The sequence below is a fragment of the Nomascus leucogenys genome, chromosome 4 (genome assembly GCF_006542625.1).
Source record: "Nomascus leucogenys isolate Asia chromosome 4, Asia_NLE_v1, whole genome shotgun sequence".
In the NCBI taxonomy this organism is placed as follows: Eukaryota; Metazoa; Chordata; class Mammalia; order Primates; family Hylobatidae; genus Nomascus; species Nomascus leucogenys.
In genome coordinates this window covers 131,847,213-131,863,442 of record NC_044384.1, presented here as the reverse complement: position 1 = coordinate 131,863,442, position 16,230 = coordinate 131,847,213, and the positions used below count along the sequence as shown (strand labels likewise).

Here is a 16,230-nt window from a genome sequence, read left to right as displayed (position 1 = left end):
CACGTTCGGCACATATATCCCAGAACTTAAAGTACAAAAATAAATAAATAAATAGAAAATTACCCAGAGACCCAGAGATGTCTCTGGCCTTTTGCATAAAAGAAAAAAAAAAGCTCCACTTCCTCCTCTGGAAAATAGAGAACAAAAGGATTTGCTTGACACAGATAAAAGGCTCATTGCATGGAATCTGATTGTTGTTAGGAGAATTTGAGTAGATAGAGGGGGAGTGGTGATGTGGACTGTCTGGATCAAGGCCAGCCTGCACAGAGGCACTCGAGGCTCCTCTCCACCAGCACTGCATCCGTCCAGTGCCTCATCTGTGTCCTAGACCAAACCTCTGGCCCTCAAGTAAATCACCTAAACCCATATATAGCCCTTCCCCATGTCTTTCTTTCCTGCCTGAAAGGCCTCTTTTCTGCATTCCAAATCCTTCCTCTCTTTAAGGCTTAGGTCAAGATAACCTTCCTGCCTGAAGCTTTTCCTGCTAGTTTCTCCTGTGTGTATTTTCTCCTGCATTTTAAGTTATGCTCTGTATCATACTCCTTAGACCTCTGCTACGTGTTTTCTTTGTTAGTTTTTCTATGCAGTGAGTTAGTCAGTATCTTTCAGGCAGGGACATCTTTCTTTTGGCTGCTTCTGTGCTGTTGAACACCTCAGTACTTAACGCTTGGTTAATTTGTAAGTTTTGGTTTTTTAATAGCAAAGAATGGATTATTGTTCCCTCAAAGGTCTAGTACATAGATTTGAGTCTTATTCTTTATTCTTTCTGTATTCACTGTTGAGCAATGGTAATGATCACATAAAGAGGTAGAAATACAGACCTCCATGTACACATTGCCTGATTGTATGCTGCAAATATTTTGGTACTTTATTTGATTTCAGTTCAGAAAGCTTCAAGTTAGTTCCTCTTTGGTCTTTTCTGCTTTAGATGACATGTGAAAAAGTCCTTGATTTGATGTGCTACATGGTACTCCCCATTCAAGATGGAGGCAAATCCCAGGAGGAACCCTCAAAAGTAAAGCCCAAATTTAGAAAAGGTACAGTGACATGTTTTATTATTTCCTAAAAATAGCTTTAGAAAGCCAGGCACGGTGGCTCACACTTGTAATTTCAGCTACTGGGAAGTCGAGGCGGGAGGTTAGCTTGAGCCCAGGAGTTTGAGACCAGCCTGGGCAATGTAGTGAGACCCTATCTCTTAAAAAAATTTAAAAAGAAAAGAAAAATAGTTTTAGGACCCGAGGCTGAGCAATGTTTTACAGTTCCTAATGAGATAATACTGCTGCAGGGCTTGCCAAATTGTATAAAAAGTTAATCCCTTTCCAAGTTTTTCCTTGGCTCTGATTTCATGAGCAGCTGTAAATGTCTTTCTTCCAAAGCTCTCTTCACTTTCTGAGTTTGTTATCTCTTTGACAAATTTCAGTGAACTCTTTTTCCTGTCTTTACAATTCTAGAAAAATGTGTAGATGATTAATTAGGAGGTATCTGTCAGCATATCCCTCTGAACCCATTCTGAGCTTCAGCTCAAGCTTTCTGTCAGCACATCCCTCTGAAACCATTCTGAGCTTCAGCTCAAGCTTCATGTTGCTTGAAAAATGAAATGTACAGCTGATCTGAGTTTGTTAGAAAAAGATACATAAATTAAACTTGAAAACAGATGACAGGAAAGAATAATGCTAAGAGCAGAAGTCAATGAAATAGAAAACAAAATAGAGAACATTAATAAAACTGGTTTTTTTTGAAAAATATTATAAAATTGATAACCCCCTAACGAGATTGATAAGGAGGAAGGTGAACATAAATTACCAGTATCAGAAATGAAATAGGGAATGTCCACTACAAATCCTACTGAAATCAAAAGGACAGTGAAGGAATACATTATGAAAAACTTTATGCCAATAAATGCAACAACTTAGATGAAATGAAAAAGTTTCTTAAACACAATTTACCAAATTGACACAAAAAATAAATAGAAAATCAGAGTGTTCTGCCAGGAATGGTGGCTCATGGCTGTAATCCCAGCATTTTGGGACGCCAAGGATGGCAGATCGTTTGAGCCTAGAAGTTCGAGACCAGTGTGGGCAACATGGTGAAACCCCATCTCTACTAAAAATACTAAAAATATGAAAATTACCCGGTTGTGGTGGTACACACCTGTAGTCTCAGCTATTCAGGAGGCTGAGGTGGGAGAAGCATTTGAACCTGAGAGGCAGAGGTTGCAGTGAGCCGAGATCACACCACTGCACTCTAGCCTGGTCAACACAACCAGACTCAAAAAAAAAAAAAAAGGAAAGAAATCAGAATGTTCAAGAAAGAAAGAAAGAAAATAAATAAATCAGAATGTTCCCTTAGCTATTAAGGAAATTAAATTTGTTATCAAAAACCTTCCACAAAGAATTCAGGTTCAAATGGCTTTACTGGTGAATTCTATCAAGAATTTAGGAAGAAATAGTGCCAATTCTACACAAACTCTTATCAGAAAATAGAGGAAGAATCCCAATTCAGTTTTAAAGGCTAACACAATAACCCTGATAGTAAAACCAAACAAGACTATCACAAGAAAAGAACTTTAAAGGCCAGTATCCATCATGAACTATAATAGGTGTCAAATCCTTAACAAAATATTAGCAAGTTGAATATAGCAATATGGAAGGACAATATATTATGACCAGATATACCAGGAATGCATAGGCATTTGAACATACAAAAATCAGTGGCCAGGCACAGTGGCTCATGCCTGTAATTGCAGCACTTTGGGAGGCCAAGGCAGGAGGATCACGAGATCAGGAGATCGAGACCATCCTGGCTAATACGGTGAAACCCCATCTCTACTAAGAAATACAAAAAATTAGCCAGGCGTGGTGGCAGGCGCCTGTAATCCCAGCTACTCGGGAGGCTGAGGCAGGGGAATCGCTTGAATCCAGGAGGCGGAGGTTGCATTAAGCCGAGATTGCGCCACTACACTCCAGCCTGGTCGACAGAGTGAGACTCCGTCTCAAAAAAAAAAACCAAACAAACAAAAATCAGTGTAATTCACTCCATTAGCAGACAGAAGGAGGAAAATCATGACTGTCTTAGTACATGCATACAGAATTCAATATCAGTTTGTCATAACAAAAATCTTAGCAAACTAGGAATAGAAGGAAACTATTTTTTTAACATCAAACTTAACTATGAAGTATTGAATGCTTTCCCCCACTAAGATTAGAAACAATACAAGGATGTCTGCCCTCACCACTTCTGTTCAATAATCTGGAGATTCTAGGCAGTACAGCAGGCAAGAAAAGTGAATAAAGGCATAAAGATTTGACAAATATGAGTACCTTTGTTCACAGTTACATATTTTGGCCAGGCATGGTGGCTTATGCCTGTAATCCCCGCACTTTGAGAGGCTGAAGTAGGAGGATTGCTTGAGCCCAGGAGCCCAAACCAGCATGGGCAACTAAGTGAGATGCCATCTCTACAAAAAATTTAAAAATCAGCCAGGCTTAGTGGTGTGCACCTGTAGTTCCAGCTATCTAGAGGCTGAGGCAGGAGGATCGCTTGAGCCCAGGAGGTCAAAGCTGTGGTGAGCTATGATTGCGTCACTGCACTCCAGCCTGGGTGACAGAGAAAGATTTCCCTGTCTCAAAAAACAAAAACAAAAAACCTAACTCAGTTACATATTTGGCTATGTAGAAAACTTGAGGGAATCTCCACAAATTCCCAAGGCTGGGCGCAGTGGCTCACGCCTCTAATCCCAACACTTTGGGAGGCCGAGGCAGGTGGATCACTTGAGGCCAGGAGTTTGAGACAAGCCTGGCCAACATGGTGAAACCCCGTCTCTACTAACAGTACAAAAATAAGCCAGGTATAGTGTCACACGCCTTTAATCCCAGCTACTCAGGAGGTTGAGGTGGGAGAATCACTTGAATCTGGGAGGTGGAGGTTTCATTGAGCCAAGATTGCACCACTGCACTCCAGCCTAGGCAACAGAGTGAGAACTCGTCTCAAAAAAAAAAAAAAAAAAAAAATTCCAAGACGTTTTAGTGTATAAAAAATCAATTCAATTTCTATGCTATTAATAAGCAATTAGAAAATGAATTTTTTAAGATACTGTTTCTAATGGCATCAAAAAAACATAAAATACTTAGAGGTAAATTTAATGAAAGATATGCAAAACCTCCACTTTGAATATCAGAAACATTTCTGAGAAAAATTAAATGTTTTTGAAAATGGACAGATCATGTTTCTATATCAGAAGATTCAATATTATTATGGTGCCAGTTCTCCCCAAATGTATCTGTAGATTCAATGCAATTTCAACCAAAATTACAGCAGAGTTTATGGGTTTTGGTGGTTTTTTGCTAGAAGTTCACAAAGTGATTCTAAAATGTAAGTGGAAATATTACATAATCTAGAATAGTCAAAACAGTTTTAAAAAAGACAGAATTAAGTGACTTATACTACATAATAACAAGACTTAATATACAAGCATAATGATCAAGACAGAGTTGACGAAATATTGATATAAGCATGGAGAATCCAGAAATAGACCTGCATAGATTTGATCAAATGATTTTCGATGAAGGCATCAAAGTAATTCAATAGGGAAAGGAAAGACTTTTCAACCAATGGTACTGGAGCAGATTACTTTGTATATGTTTGAAGTTTTCTATAACAAATGGTTAAAAAAAAAAAATCTAGCCCAGACTTCTTCAAAAATTAAGTATTTGTGCAGAACAGAAAGTTTCTGGTTGAAACTCATGACCCTGTAGATGAAGACTCACAGCTTTAGAAACACTAATCTAAGGTGTACAAGTAGGAGGCAAGGTATATCATTAGGTAATGACATGTTCTGTTTGGTAATGGTAAGTTAGTTTCCAGAGTGGTTGCATGACTTTATATACCTTCCAGAAACCAATTAGGTCAATAAGACTGACCTAGCTGACTTCAAGACTTATTTTAAAGCTTTAGTAATTAAGATAGGGTAGTATTGGCACAGGGGTTGACCAGTGGAACAGCATAGAAAACTGAGAAATAGATGACATTAAAATTCAGTGGGGGAAGAATGAATTTATTCAATAAGTTGTACTAGAACAATTTATTATCCAAATGTAAAAAACCACAATAGAAAAATGAGATCCCCTCCTTCACGCTACATAGACATCCTTTAAATTTTAAGGTTGAAATGTGACAGCAAAATCTCCAAAGCTTCTAAACTTTTAGAAGAAAATTTAGAAATAGAAAGATTAGTAAATTTGATCACATTAAAATTAAAATACCAACAAAGGCTATTACAATCAAAGTGAAAAGCTAAGCCATAGACTGCCAGCAAATTGTCTATCACACAAAGTCAACAAAAACTTAGTATCTACAGTTTTGAAAGAGCTCCTTCAGACCAATAGGAAGCAATTATCCAGTCCCCATAGAAAAACAGGCAAAGGACAGGAACAACAGATTCACAGGAGCAGAAATCCAAATGGCCAAAAACTATTTGGAAAGATTCTCAACCTTTTGTCATATGGGCAATTCAGAATAAAACAATAAGCTACCATTTCACACACATCACAATGCAAAAATTGAAGAGGATATGAAGGAACACAGTGCCACGTGCTTCTGGAAGGTGTATAAAGTCATGCAACCATTCTGGAAACCAACTTCACATGGCCAAGTTGAACGTGTCATTACCTAATTATTAAATGTACCTCGCCTCCTAGTTGTATACCTTAGATGAGTGTTTTTCAAGCTATGAGTCTTCATTTATGGGGTCATGAGTTTCAACCAGAAATTTTCTTTTTTAATGAGATAGAATTTAATAATATTTTAAGAAGACATCTCAGATAAGAAGAGTGACTATTATTCCATGCACCTTTTGTTTTGGATATATCACATTATGTAAGTATGTGTGTACAGGATCCCATGTGAAAAATATATTTATTTCTTGCTATCTTGCCTCTGAGTAGAGAAAGGTAACAGACATAAAGAACACAGACCAGAAAGGAAAGATTGGGATCTTGCTTTGCAAGCTGTTGCTTAAAGTTCTTTCCACAAATGTACAAGAATATGTAAGAATGTATATTTATCATTGTAATAGTGAAAAATTGGAAATGTCAATATCCTCCGCAAAAGGAATGCAGACAACAGAATACTATATAATGCTGAAAAATGAATGAACTGGAGCTACATGTATTGATATTGACCAGTTGATAAATCTGAACCACATGAAGTTGAGTAAAAAAAGCAATTTGCAGAAGGATACATACAAAATGACGCCATTTATATAGTAGACTGAAAGCATGAAGAACAGTCCATTGTTGTTTATGCGTTTAACAGTCACAGGAATGACAACCACTGCCTTCAGAATTATGGCTACCTCTGGGATGGAAGAGAATGGGATCAGAGAAGGATACACAATAGGCTTTAACTGATTTTGTGATTATTGATACTAGAAATGTTTAAAATTAAGATATTAACATTTCGTGAAGCTGAGTGGTGAGCACACCAGTGTTATATTCTCTGTATATAACTTTCTGTATATTTGAAATGTTTTCTCATAAAAAGTATTTAAGTAAGTTTAGGAAAGAATATTGATAAATGAAATCTAGAGACCATCAAAAGCCAGTTTCACCATCACAAAGTATAATTGTGTTTCAACTATAATTGAAATCGTGTGACTGCTTCATATTCTTTTTGTTGTTGTTGTTAATGAAAGCATCTTAAACAGGTGCCTTTCAAAGCTGTTATCTTTGATAATAATGTACATTAACCTAACATTGTGGACTTCTGTTAGGTTCGGATCTGAAGCTCCTGCCTTGTACCAGCAAGGCTATCATGCCATACTGCCTGCATTTAATGTTAGCCTGTTTTAAGGTAAGCTTAAAGTTGATTAGCTTGAAAAAAAAATTTAATTTCAAATATTATTCTCATGACGTGAGAACTTGAGAACCTTGCTAAGGATTGTTATTTTAGTACTTTTGAGGGCAGGCCCAAACAGTTAGCAAAGCACATGGGCTACTAATTAACAAATCTATATTAAATAATGACTGCGCTAGGCAAAGAGAAGTAGGAAGTTCTCCCCATCCTCAAAAAGTGTAATAGTGGGACAGATATGCAAATAACCTTGACTGTTGTAGTGTTTGGTAAATATTTTATCAATATAAATATATTAGCTACAAAGAAAGGGAATACAAATTGCAGTTAGGTTCATGGAGAGATGATGAGTTTGTCATTGTAAAGGTGTGCTAGATGAAGCATGTTAGGTGTTGAGATCAACACCAGTTAACGGCCCAACATTTGGGAAAGTTCCAGGACTTGAAAGAATGCCAAGGCCCTTGGCTGCAGGTAGAGCGGAGCCTTAGAGCAGGGAGGCTTCATTGTTTCTGGAAGGTTTGTTGGCCAGAGAGTAAAACATTGGGTCTCCACTTCAGTGCAGTAACTCCCACTTAACTCATCATCCATATCACTTTTTTAGGGCAACAAAAACAATTTAAAGTGTGATTTTATGCATAACCGCTCATTTGAAACAAAAACTCTTTCGACCATTTCTTTAGTTCACACTTCTGCTTATTTCCTTGTGGCTCGCTGCCTTTCCTTCCCCCTAATCCCATGTTCTCTACAAACAGTTCTCTCTGGGATGGCCTCTTGCCCACCTTCTACTCCCATCTGCTCCCCTTCAAAGAAATCTCCAGATTTATTTCTCCATTACACAAGATGAATCAAAGTTCTCTGCCCCTGATTCTCATATGCAGAAGCTTCAGGCCCACCCATGTGCAACTCCCATCTACACACTGCCAGCAGCTGTGCAGAGGGAGCCTGAGGCTTCTTTGGTTACAATCCGCCCTCCTTAGAAGGCAGCTGTGATGTTTACCAGCCATTTCGTTTTGCCTTTGTTTCCTTCTTACTCTAATGACCTTTATCACACATTTGCATATACAGCATATTTTTGGAAAGTGATGTTTGCTGTATTTCAGATTACCCTGTGACTTCCTTTTCTTTCTGTCTTGTATAAATCTTTGTCTTGCAGCTTAGAGCTTTCACAGACAACAGAGACGACATGGCACTGGGGCATGTGATTGTGTTGCTTCAGCAAGAGTGGCCACGGGGCGAGAATCTTTTCCTGAAAGCTGTCAATAAAATTTGCCAACAAGGAAATTTCCAATATGAGAATTTTTTCAATTACGTTACAAGTATCCTTTTTTCTTGTTTAAGCATAACACATTCTGATTTTCTTTAGAATGAATACATGATACAAAAAGAATGAACCACTCTGGATAGAAATAATGATTTTTACTATTTTGCAGCGAAGAGAAGGAATGGGGATTAAAACTGGGGCTGTGGCAGTTGATCTTCTGAAAGTCGTAAAAGACACGATTCAAGGAATTGCAAATCTTACACCCCTCTTCCATTTCCCACTGCTAGGTGACTTCTAAGAAGGTACCCAGAATGCCTCCAGTAATAGCCTACAGGTTGCTGATAGGTCCAGCTTGCCCGGCTTAGTCATGGAATATAATACTAATAGTTCCTCTTCTTCCATCTATCAAAAGAATGCCTCCTGTGGCCTCTGGGGACAGTGGCTGTGCCCTGCGATCACTTGTTAGGGCACCCTGCCATAGCTGTCTTAGCTACCAATGAGTACCCACCAGAGATGCTGCACAGCACAGTAGCTGCTTCTGACATTAGGTAATGCTTTATTTCACACTGCTTATTAGGGAAAGACCTTTGAATTAAAGGTTAGTTATCAATTTGGGTGTTTTTACTTCATTGCTTATCTTATTACATTATTTCTGAATCGTAAGGAATATAAATGATATTCTTGTTCAGGTGCTCAGAGCAATAGTTTTTATTTTTATTTTTATTTTTTAGAGTTGGGGTCTTGCTGTGTCACCCAGGCTGGAGTGTAGTGGTGTGATCATAGCTCACTGCAGTCTTAAAAACTCCTGGGCTCAAGAGACCCTCCTACCTCAGCCTTCTGAGTAGCTAGGACTACAGGTGTGCACTACCATGCCAGGCCAAAGTAATAGTTTTTAGAAAGTTACATAGTTTTTCACTAGAAAAATGCATACATGAATGTCATCAACATATTGCATAAAATTTGGGTGACTCACAGGAGCTTCATCCTCTGATGCATCTAAAAACCCTTGCACCCCAGTTATGAAGAAGTAATCACTTGATTTTTATGAATTTTATGTTCTGTAACACCAAACGTTCCTCCCTACTTTCACCTCCTCTTTCATTTCTTATTAAGAAAACAAAAAAATTTTGCTCTTGTGACCATGTAGTATTAATTATTATTGATATGGAAAACATGTTGTCCTCATGCTCTTTAGCCTGGCACATCTCATGCCAAGAGTTATCTGTGCAAGGCAGTTTAGTGGGTATAAGAATCAGGTTTTGGCATCAGACAGATCTGGGTTCAAATATGGAGTCTGCAGTTAGTGGGGTAGCAATGGGCAAGTTACTCAACTGCCGAGACCCCATTTCCTTATCAGAGAGAACTGGCACCTTTTTTAGTGGGATGGCAATGGGCAAGTTACTCAACTGCCGAGACCCCATTTCCTCGTCAGAGAAAACTAGCACCTTTTTTTACATGTGGTTAACCTGAATCTGGCCTGCAGATATTGATATGCTGGAGGAATTTGCCTACTTGAGAACTCAGGAAGGTGGGAAAATTCATCTGGAATTACTACCCAATCAAGGAATGCTGATCAAGTAAGCATGTTCCCTTTTGCTCTTCCATGCTGAGTGCTCACCTTTTGTGTCTTTGTATGAAGTATTTGTAAATGTCTATACCTATCAGAAATTTAATACAAAGGACTTTAAACCTGGTCTCTGTTATGACAGTCAGTTTGATTCTGGGTACCTTTTGAAAAACTTGCATTTCCTTAACTACATTTCTTAAAACACTTTGCTTAAATTGGGGTATTTTTGTCACATTTGCATCTTTTTCACTAGACAAAAGTCTCATTCATGATATCTTTCCTTTCAAAAATTTATAGGGTGATTCTGTAAGTTTCTGATTAGTCACAGAGTGCCTTTAATTAAGAACAGTTGTGTGGCCAGGCGTGGTGGCTCACGCATATAATCTCAACATTTTGGGAGGCCAAGGAGGACAGATCACCTAAGGCCAGGAGTTCAGGACCAGCCTGGCCAACATGGTGAAACCCCGTCTCTACTAAAAATACAAAAAAAAAAAAAATTATCTGGGCATGATGGCAGGCACCTGTAACCCCACCTACTTGGGAGGCTGAGGCAGGAGAACTGCTTGAACTCAGGAGGTGGAGGTTGCAGTGAGCCGAGGTCACGCCATTACACTCCAGCCTGAGCAACAAGAGCGAAACTCCGTCTCAAAAAAAAAAGAAAAAGAAAAAAAAACAGCTGTGCTTAATTAAAATTGTGCTGGGTTAGAAAAATTCTTTAGGAAAAACTACAGACTTTTTATTTATAAACTACCTACGAAGCCCTCCTATGCAGTCCTCATTACTTACATAACACAAAGTATTAATAGCCAGGTGTAGTGCCTCTAAGAACATACCTGTCCCAAGAAATGATGGTGGGAGTGGTTGGTCTCTACCATACTCTCCTGAACCCACAAGATGTTACTAAAATTCCGGGTTGGCCCAGATGAAAATGCCAAATTAGTGACCATTTATGATTTTTAAATAGCTCATAAATCTTGCTTCTCTCCTTCAATCCTCATTGTAGTTTGGGTAATATATCCTCTCTGCTGTAAATGCCACGTGTAGTTTTATTTTCATACTTCCTCCTTTGCTTCCTGCACATTCAGTGTGTCTGTAAGTCAGTGTTAGAGTTTCTGCAAGAGACTGAATCCTGAATGAGAAGAAAGTACTGCTAAAACTAAAAACATTTTTCTTTTTCCCTCAATTGTGGAATAAACTAGTTTTCAGTGGTTGAAAGCAAAAATCCACATCTTGTTCTATCTTGATAGTCTTAGAAATGCCTAGGGAAAGAAGTAAGAACTGTTCATTTTAGATTTCTGTAACCTCAGTAATTTGCTGCATAGCAAACGTTTCTTTTTATGTCTAGCAAGAATAGGGTCTTGTGGAATCCATTCTCAAGAATAGAAAGATTAAGTGATTTTTTTCTCCTTCATCTTATAAGTGTTATTAAATTACAAGCTTTTAAAATAAAAGAACAATGCTCTTTTTAAAAATACACGAGACCTTTCTGCTTTGGGTTGCTTAAGCAGGATGGACAAGGACTGGCATCTTCCCATCCCCATTTACTTTTCTAAGATCGTGAATTGAAACTTTGGGAAGAATAACTATGTTGTTCAAAATATTCTTAACAGTGTTTGGGGATAAAGATTACCTTTGGATACGGAAGCCCAGGTAACCCCTTTTGTATTGTGATTTGTTTTCTAGACTTTGAAACTGGATATACAAATACACCCTGAATCAAGCTTTTTAGTTAATTCCCATCAGCAGTCACTATACGAGTTAATATAGAGACAGCCATAGTGGAACCGAAGTCTGTGTACATAGGATTAAACCTACAGATGATTATCACTGTACCTAGGTAATGCCTAACTGTTAGTGCAGATGTGAGAGATGGATTGTCAAAAAATCAACAGTTGAACCTCAGACTTCATTGTACTGAACCTTTCTTCTTTTACCAGTTTTTACTGAGCTGAAGAGTGATGTAAGTCCATGTGGACAAACCCTAGGATGAGGAATGAGAGCAAGGGAGTGTTGGGTACCAGCTAGTATCACAGGGAAGAGTGTTTGGAGTTGTTTGTGTAAAGGATACCCATCATGCATTTCTAACTAGTGAGGGGTAACTCCAGGGTCTCCCACCTTGATCAATATAACCCTTAATTTCTTCTAACTTTCTATAGAAGACAAGCCTCTTAGGAAAGCTGCAGTTGCATCAGTTTGAAAGCAGGAATAGGGATTATTCCCTAGTAATCTGACCTTGTAGGGATTCGCCCAGTCTTCACTGTGTGAATCTCAAGGTTAATTACTTATGCCTAAATTAACATGGTAGAAAGCACACTGCTTAAGCCAGAGAGCTCTTCCTAACTGAGGAATGGTTGGAATCTTTATTAAACAATCTAAATTCCTTTTCCCTTTGGGTTCCAAACAAGTTCTCTGAAGCCATTACAGACCTTTTGGGTTGTCCCTCCAGATGAGTGGCAGAGACGTTGTGAGCAGTGTACACTTCTCCCCGGGGGTAAGGCTGTGAGTCTGCCCTAGCTATGGCATGTGGGATGCAAGCAGGTACAGTACCAACACTGAGGGCACCCGGTGCTTCACTCAAAGGAGGGAGAAGCTCTTAATCTGTTACACAGACCTTTTGCTCTTAAGTATTTTGAAATAGAGAAATGTTTCTGTGCTGATAAATGCAGTATCTTAGTTGTATTAGAGTGGATTAAAATGGAAAACAATGTCCTACTTATACTCTGAATAGGGTGGATAATAATGTTCTATGAGGTAATCACCAGCTAATACACTAAATCTTTGTTGTTACAGAATTCTGCACAGCCATGGGTCCCGGACTCTTATTTTCCCCCATCTGTTCTCAATACGTTTTTGAAATTGAAACTCACCCCTTTTTTTTTTTTTTATCAAAAACATTGCCAGACCATTTAGTCCTCTCGGAAGGGCCTCTCCGGTGGGGCTTCAGTCCTGTTAAAGATGGTTACGAGACATCACAGGTTGAATGCTGGGACTGGTGTACCGTGAGAAGAGTGGAAAGTAAAGAGGCTGGCTTTGAAAATGTGTCTTCTCAAAGGCTGCCCCTACTCCCTATTGCCATTCAGCTGCATTCCATCGTCCTCTTCCTCACTGGTCGCTTTTTATACCACATCAAAAGGGGGCTGAGCTCTGGGACCAGGAACTGAGACGCCTCTGGACACGCACCAGCAGCAGCGGGTGCAGTGAGGGCCGGCTAGCTTCTCCCCAGTCTCCTTAAACACCCAGCCACGGCCAGGGGCTTGTTGAGGTTAACGAGTTTCTGTTTAGTCTGCTTCTAGTCTTGTGTATTTTCTCTGGAGTGTTGTTTTTGCAGTGCAGGGTGAGTCGGTGTGGGTGTTTGAATGCTGCTGTTTGCTGTTTTTTAAAGGCCTTCTAGCCCTCCCATGGGGTTGCTGCAGCAGGAATTCTTACCTGTGCTTCAGCCCAGCATACAGACTGCTGACAGGTACCAAGTGGAATAAACGCCCGCTCATAGTGTGCTGTTTGTCAACATGTTCACTGCCCATGGTTCTCAGCTCTTTGTTCCTCAGTGCTCTTTTTCATGCTTTCTTTATTTTTTAATTTGTTCTGCATTTTGGCAAACCATCTGGTTGTAATATTGTAACATTTCTTATTTTTTTCCATAAGTTGCCAGTGTGTTTGTGTTCGATTTAAAAATCATTATGGATCTGGAAAAAACAATGAAAGCTATATAAAACTGTATTCAGTTAAGCGCACATTAGCTTAGGTGCACTATGATTCTCTTTTGATAAAACGTTAAGGCTTTCGGTCATATATATTTAAGGATGCTGACGTTTAAGTACATTTTTATTTGTGGATATTCATATGAGTGACCAGTCGTTATTGTCATATTAGCAATTAGTTGCCTGGTATCTAAATAGGCACTAATGTGTTTTTTTTCTTCCTGCTACTGATGTTTTTTCAGACCTTTCCTTTCTGAAATGAAAATATTTGATAGGCTAAAATGCCACATTTATTAGCTGGTTTATCCTGTTCTTAAACCACAAAAGCTTACTAATTCTCTTTTTCATCCAAACTCACCAAAGTGATAGTGCTTCTAATAGAAATATAATCGAATTGTGCCACTCTTTATATATGGAGATAATACAATTGGACCCTGATCTGCAGGATGTAGCATTTAGTTATATTTTTAGTGGTATTAAAAGCAGGATTTATTAGCCGGTCCTGGTGGCATGTGCCTGTAATCCCAGCTACTCGGGAGGCTAAGGCACAAGAATTGCTTGAACCCAGGAGGCAGAGGTTGCAATGAGCTGAGATCATTGCCACTGCACTTCAGCCTGGGTGACACAGCAAGACGCCATCGCAAAAAAAGAAAAAAAAAGGCGGGTTTGCCGTTTAGCTAACTGGCTAACTGTCTGCAAATGCCAGTAACCTCCACTTGGTCAGAGGGTCAGCCCCAGTTTGAGGCTGCAGCCTGGGACCCAGAAGAGCAGTATCTCAGGGCAGCATAAATGGTTTGCATCTATCCTAGTGGGACCTCACTGATGCTATGTCCTAACTACTGCGCTACCCACCCAGATTTGACGAGAGATAGTCACAAAGAACTGTGCGTTTACCCCACGGCCCTGCTATTTTCCCCCGTAGTTCTTTAAAACATCCATGGGCATTAGAAGGTTCTGTAATAGCTTTACTTATCTAACAAAGCTGGATTTTTTTTTTCTTTTCATCTGTTGTTTTACAACTTGGTGACTCCTGTTGTCCTTATTTGATATGATCATTAGTACAAGTTTTTAAAAACAGAAACATTTTAGAGTAATTTCAACACTTTTATCTTGCCCAGAACATAAAAAATCTTCATTTTCAATCCTTATAATTTTGTATGAGGGAAATTAGGCAGGAGGGTGGGAAACAGAGGTGACTTTTGTTTAAGTCTACCAAATTGCTGAACTAGTAGGTAAAACTCCCTTCCTCTTAACTGAGCTGACTGATTTTTGCTAGATTTTTCTTTTCCTTTCTTCATTTTGTTTCTTCCGTTTCCTGGGATTTCATGTGTGATTTCTTTTTCTAAAGCACAACCTTTGGGGCGTAGTTAAGAGACCTTTTTTGCCTGTGTCCCCACCACCCCTTCCACACATGTGCAGGTCTCCCCTGAGTGCCCAGACAGTGTAGGACCACGCAGTCCACTGCCTCTGCCCCTCAGAGATTCTGCCTCTCTCTCCTCCTCTCTCTCCTGACCTGTGCCACATTCTCGTGTCAGGACCCCAGCTCCTGCTGCGTTTTCTTCAACATATGAGAGTCTAGATGGGCACAGCATTTAGAGGAGCTGCCCTATTCTGGCGTCCTGGGGAGAGAGATGTGCTCGTGACCCCGGCTGTGCAGGAGCCCTGAACCTTTCTGGGAGCACCAGCTGCGGGGGCCATGGTGGGAGCTCACTTGGGTGATTGGCTCATTCAGGTCTCCTTCCTCCTTGCTGCTGCCTCTGGAGGGTCTGCTGGCCTGGCTGGACACAAGCTCTTTGTAGCCAGTGTGGACTGGACCCATTTGGCCCTAAGTAACTGAATTGTATACCAGTGAGCAGTAGGGATGCATAACACCAGAGCTTCATTGATTCAAAGGCAAAGCAGGTGGCATTTTACTGAACAATTAAATGTTTGAAATAACCTTTTATAGAGTGGGACAGATGTCTGTCTAGTTTTAAGTCTTTCTGAAGGGGAATGGGCTGGAATGTTTGGTTGGTTGCAGCTATTCTTGTGTTCTTTTTAAAATATCTGAGCTTATACTTAGATATGGGGCAGGCTTTATTCCTACCCAAGTAGCAGCGATCAGCGATGCTGGTGCTAACCCCTTGTCTTTATCTGTTTCCCTATTGCTGACCTCAGGCACCACACGGTAACTCGAGGCATCACCAAAGGCGTGAAGGAGGACTTTCGCCTGGCCATGGAGCGCCAGGTCTCCCGCTGTGGAGAGAATCTTATGGTGGTTCTGCACAGATTCTGCATTAACGAGAAGATCTTGCTCCTTCAGACTCTGACCTGAGTGGAGACCTTTCCACCAGACACAGCTCGGGGCTGTATAATTGTAGGAGAAGACACTCAGCAGTGATTGACGTGGCGCACTGCCGTGGTCATTGTTGCTTTTACAAAGAAGAAAACCATCTGAGTTCTAACTCCTTGGTTGCTTAAAAGTAGTTCCCAAGAGTCTGAGAGGCTATTTCTATTTTTAAGAGTCATTTTTTGTAATATGTGTAAAACAAAAGACCCAATCTGTTTTGTAAATAAAAATCATCCTAAAATTTGAGGTTTTTAAAAATTTAATTCTTATGAGTTTTTGAACAGGGGTGTATTTTTCGTCTTTTCTAAGCATATAGCAAGGGGAAAAATCTAGCATAATTGAGTTGAGTAATGAATTTTGCTAATATAGATACTTAAAAGACATGTCTTCCAAGACCTTCAGGTTTTGTTTTCCATAGTTAGGCTTTGGTCAATATTACATATCAACATAATATTAGATGTTTTCATTCAGGTGGTCTGTTTTTTAGAAACAAAGTCTCACTCTACATCCAGGTTAGAGTGCAGTG

The 16,230-nt window shown here is 39.5% G+C and overlaps 1 protein-coding gene across 7 annotated transcripts in view; it reads left to right on the top strand.

Moving 5' to 3' along the window:
• INTS10 (integrator complex subunit 10) overlaps window positions 1–15,962 on the top strand; it is a 35,092-nt gene extending 19,130 nt beyond the window's left edge. For 2 of the 7 annotated variants that reach the window (XM_012499203.2, XM_003256729.3), the window contains exons 13-17: window positions 929–1,037; window positions 6,770–6,849; window positions 8,003–8,165; window positions 9,594–9,687; window positions 15,533–15,950. In XM_012499203.2, the coding sequence (XP_012354657.1) occupies window positions 929–1,037; window positions 6,770–6,849; window positions 8,003–8,165; window positions 9,594–9,687; window positions 15,533–15,689 (603 nt within the window). In that variant the 3' untranslated portion in view covers window positions 15,690–15,950. Of the gene's footprint in view, window positions 1–928; window positions 1,038–6,769; window positions 6,850–8,002; window positions 8,166–9,593; window positions 9,688–11,287 lie in introns of all 7 variants that reach the window. The other 5 variants (XR_004029808.1, XR_004029809.1, XM_030812275.1 and 2 more) reach the window with 5 other exon arrangements.
• The last annotated feature ends 268 nt before the right edge of the window (window positions 15,963–16,230 follow it).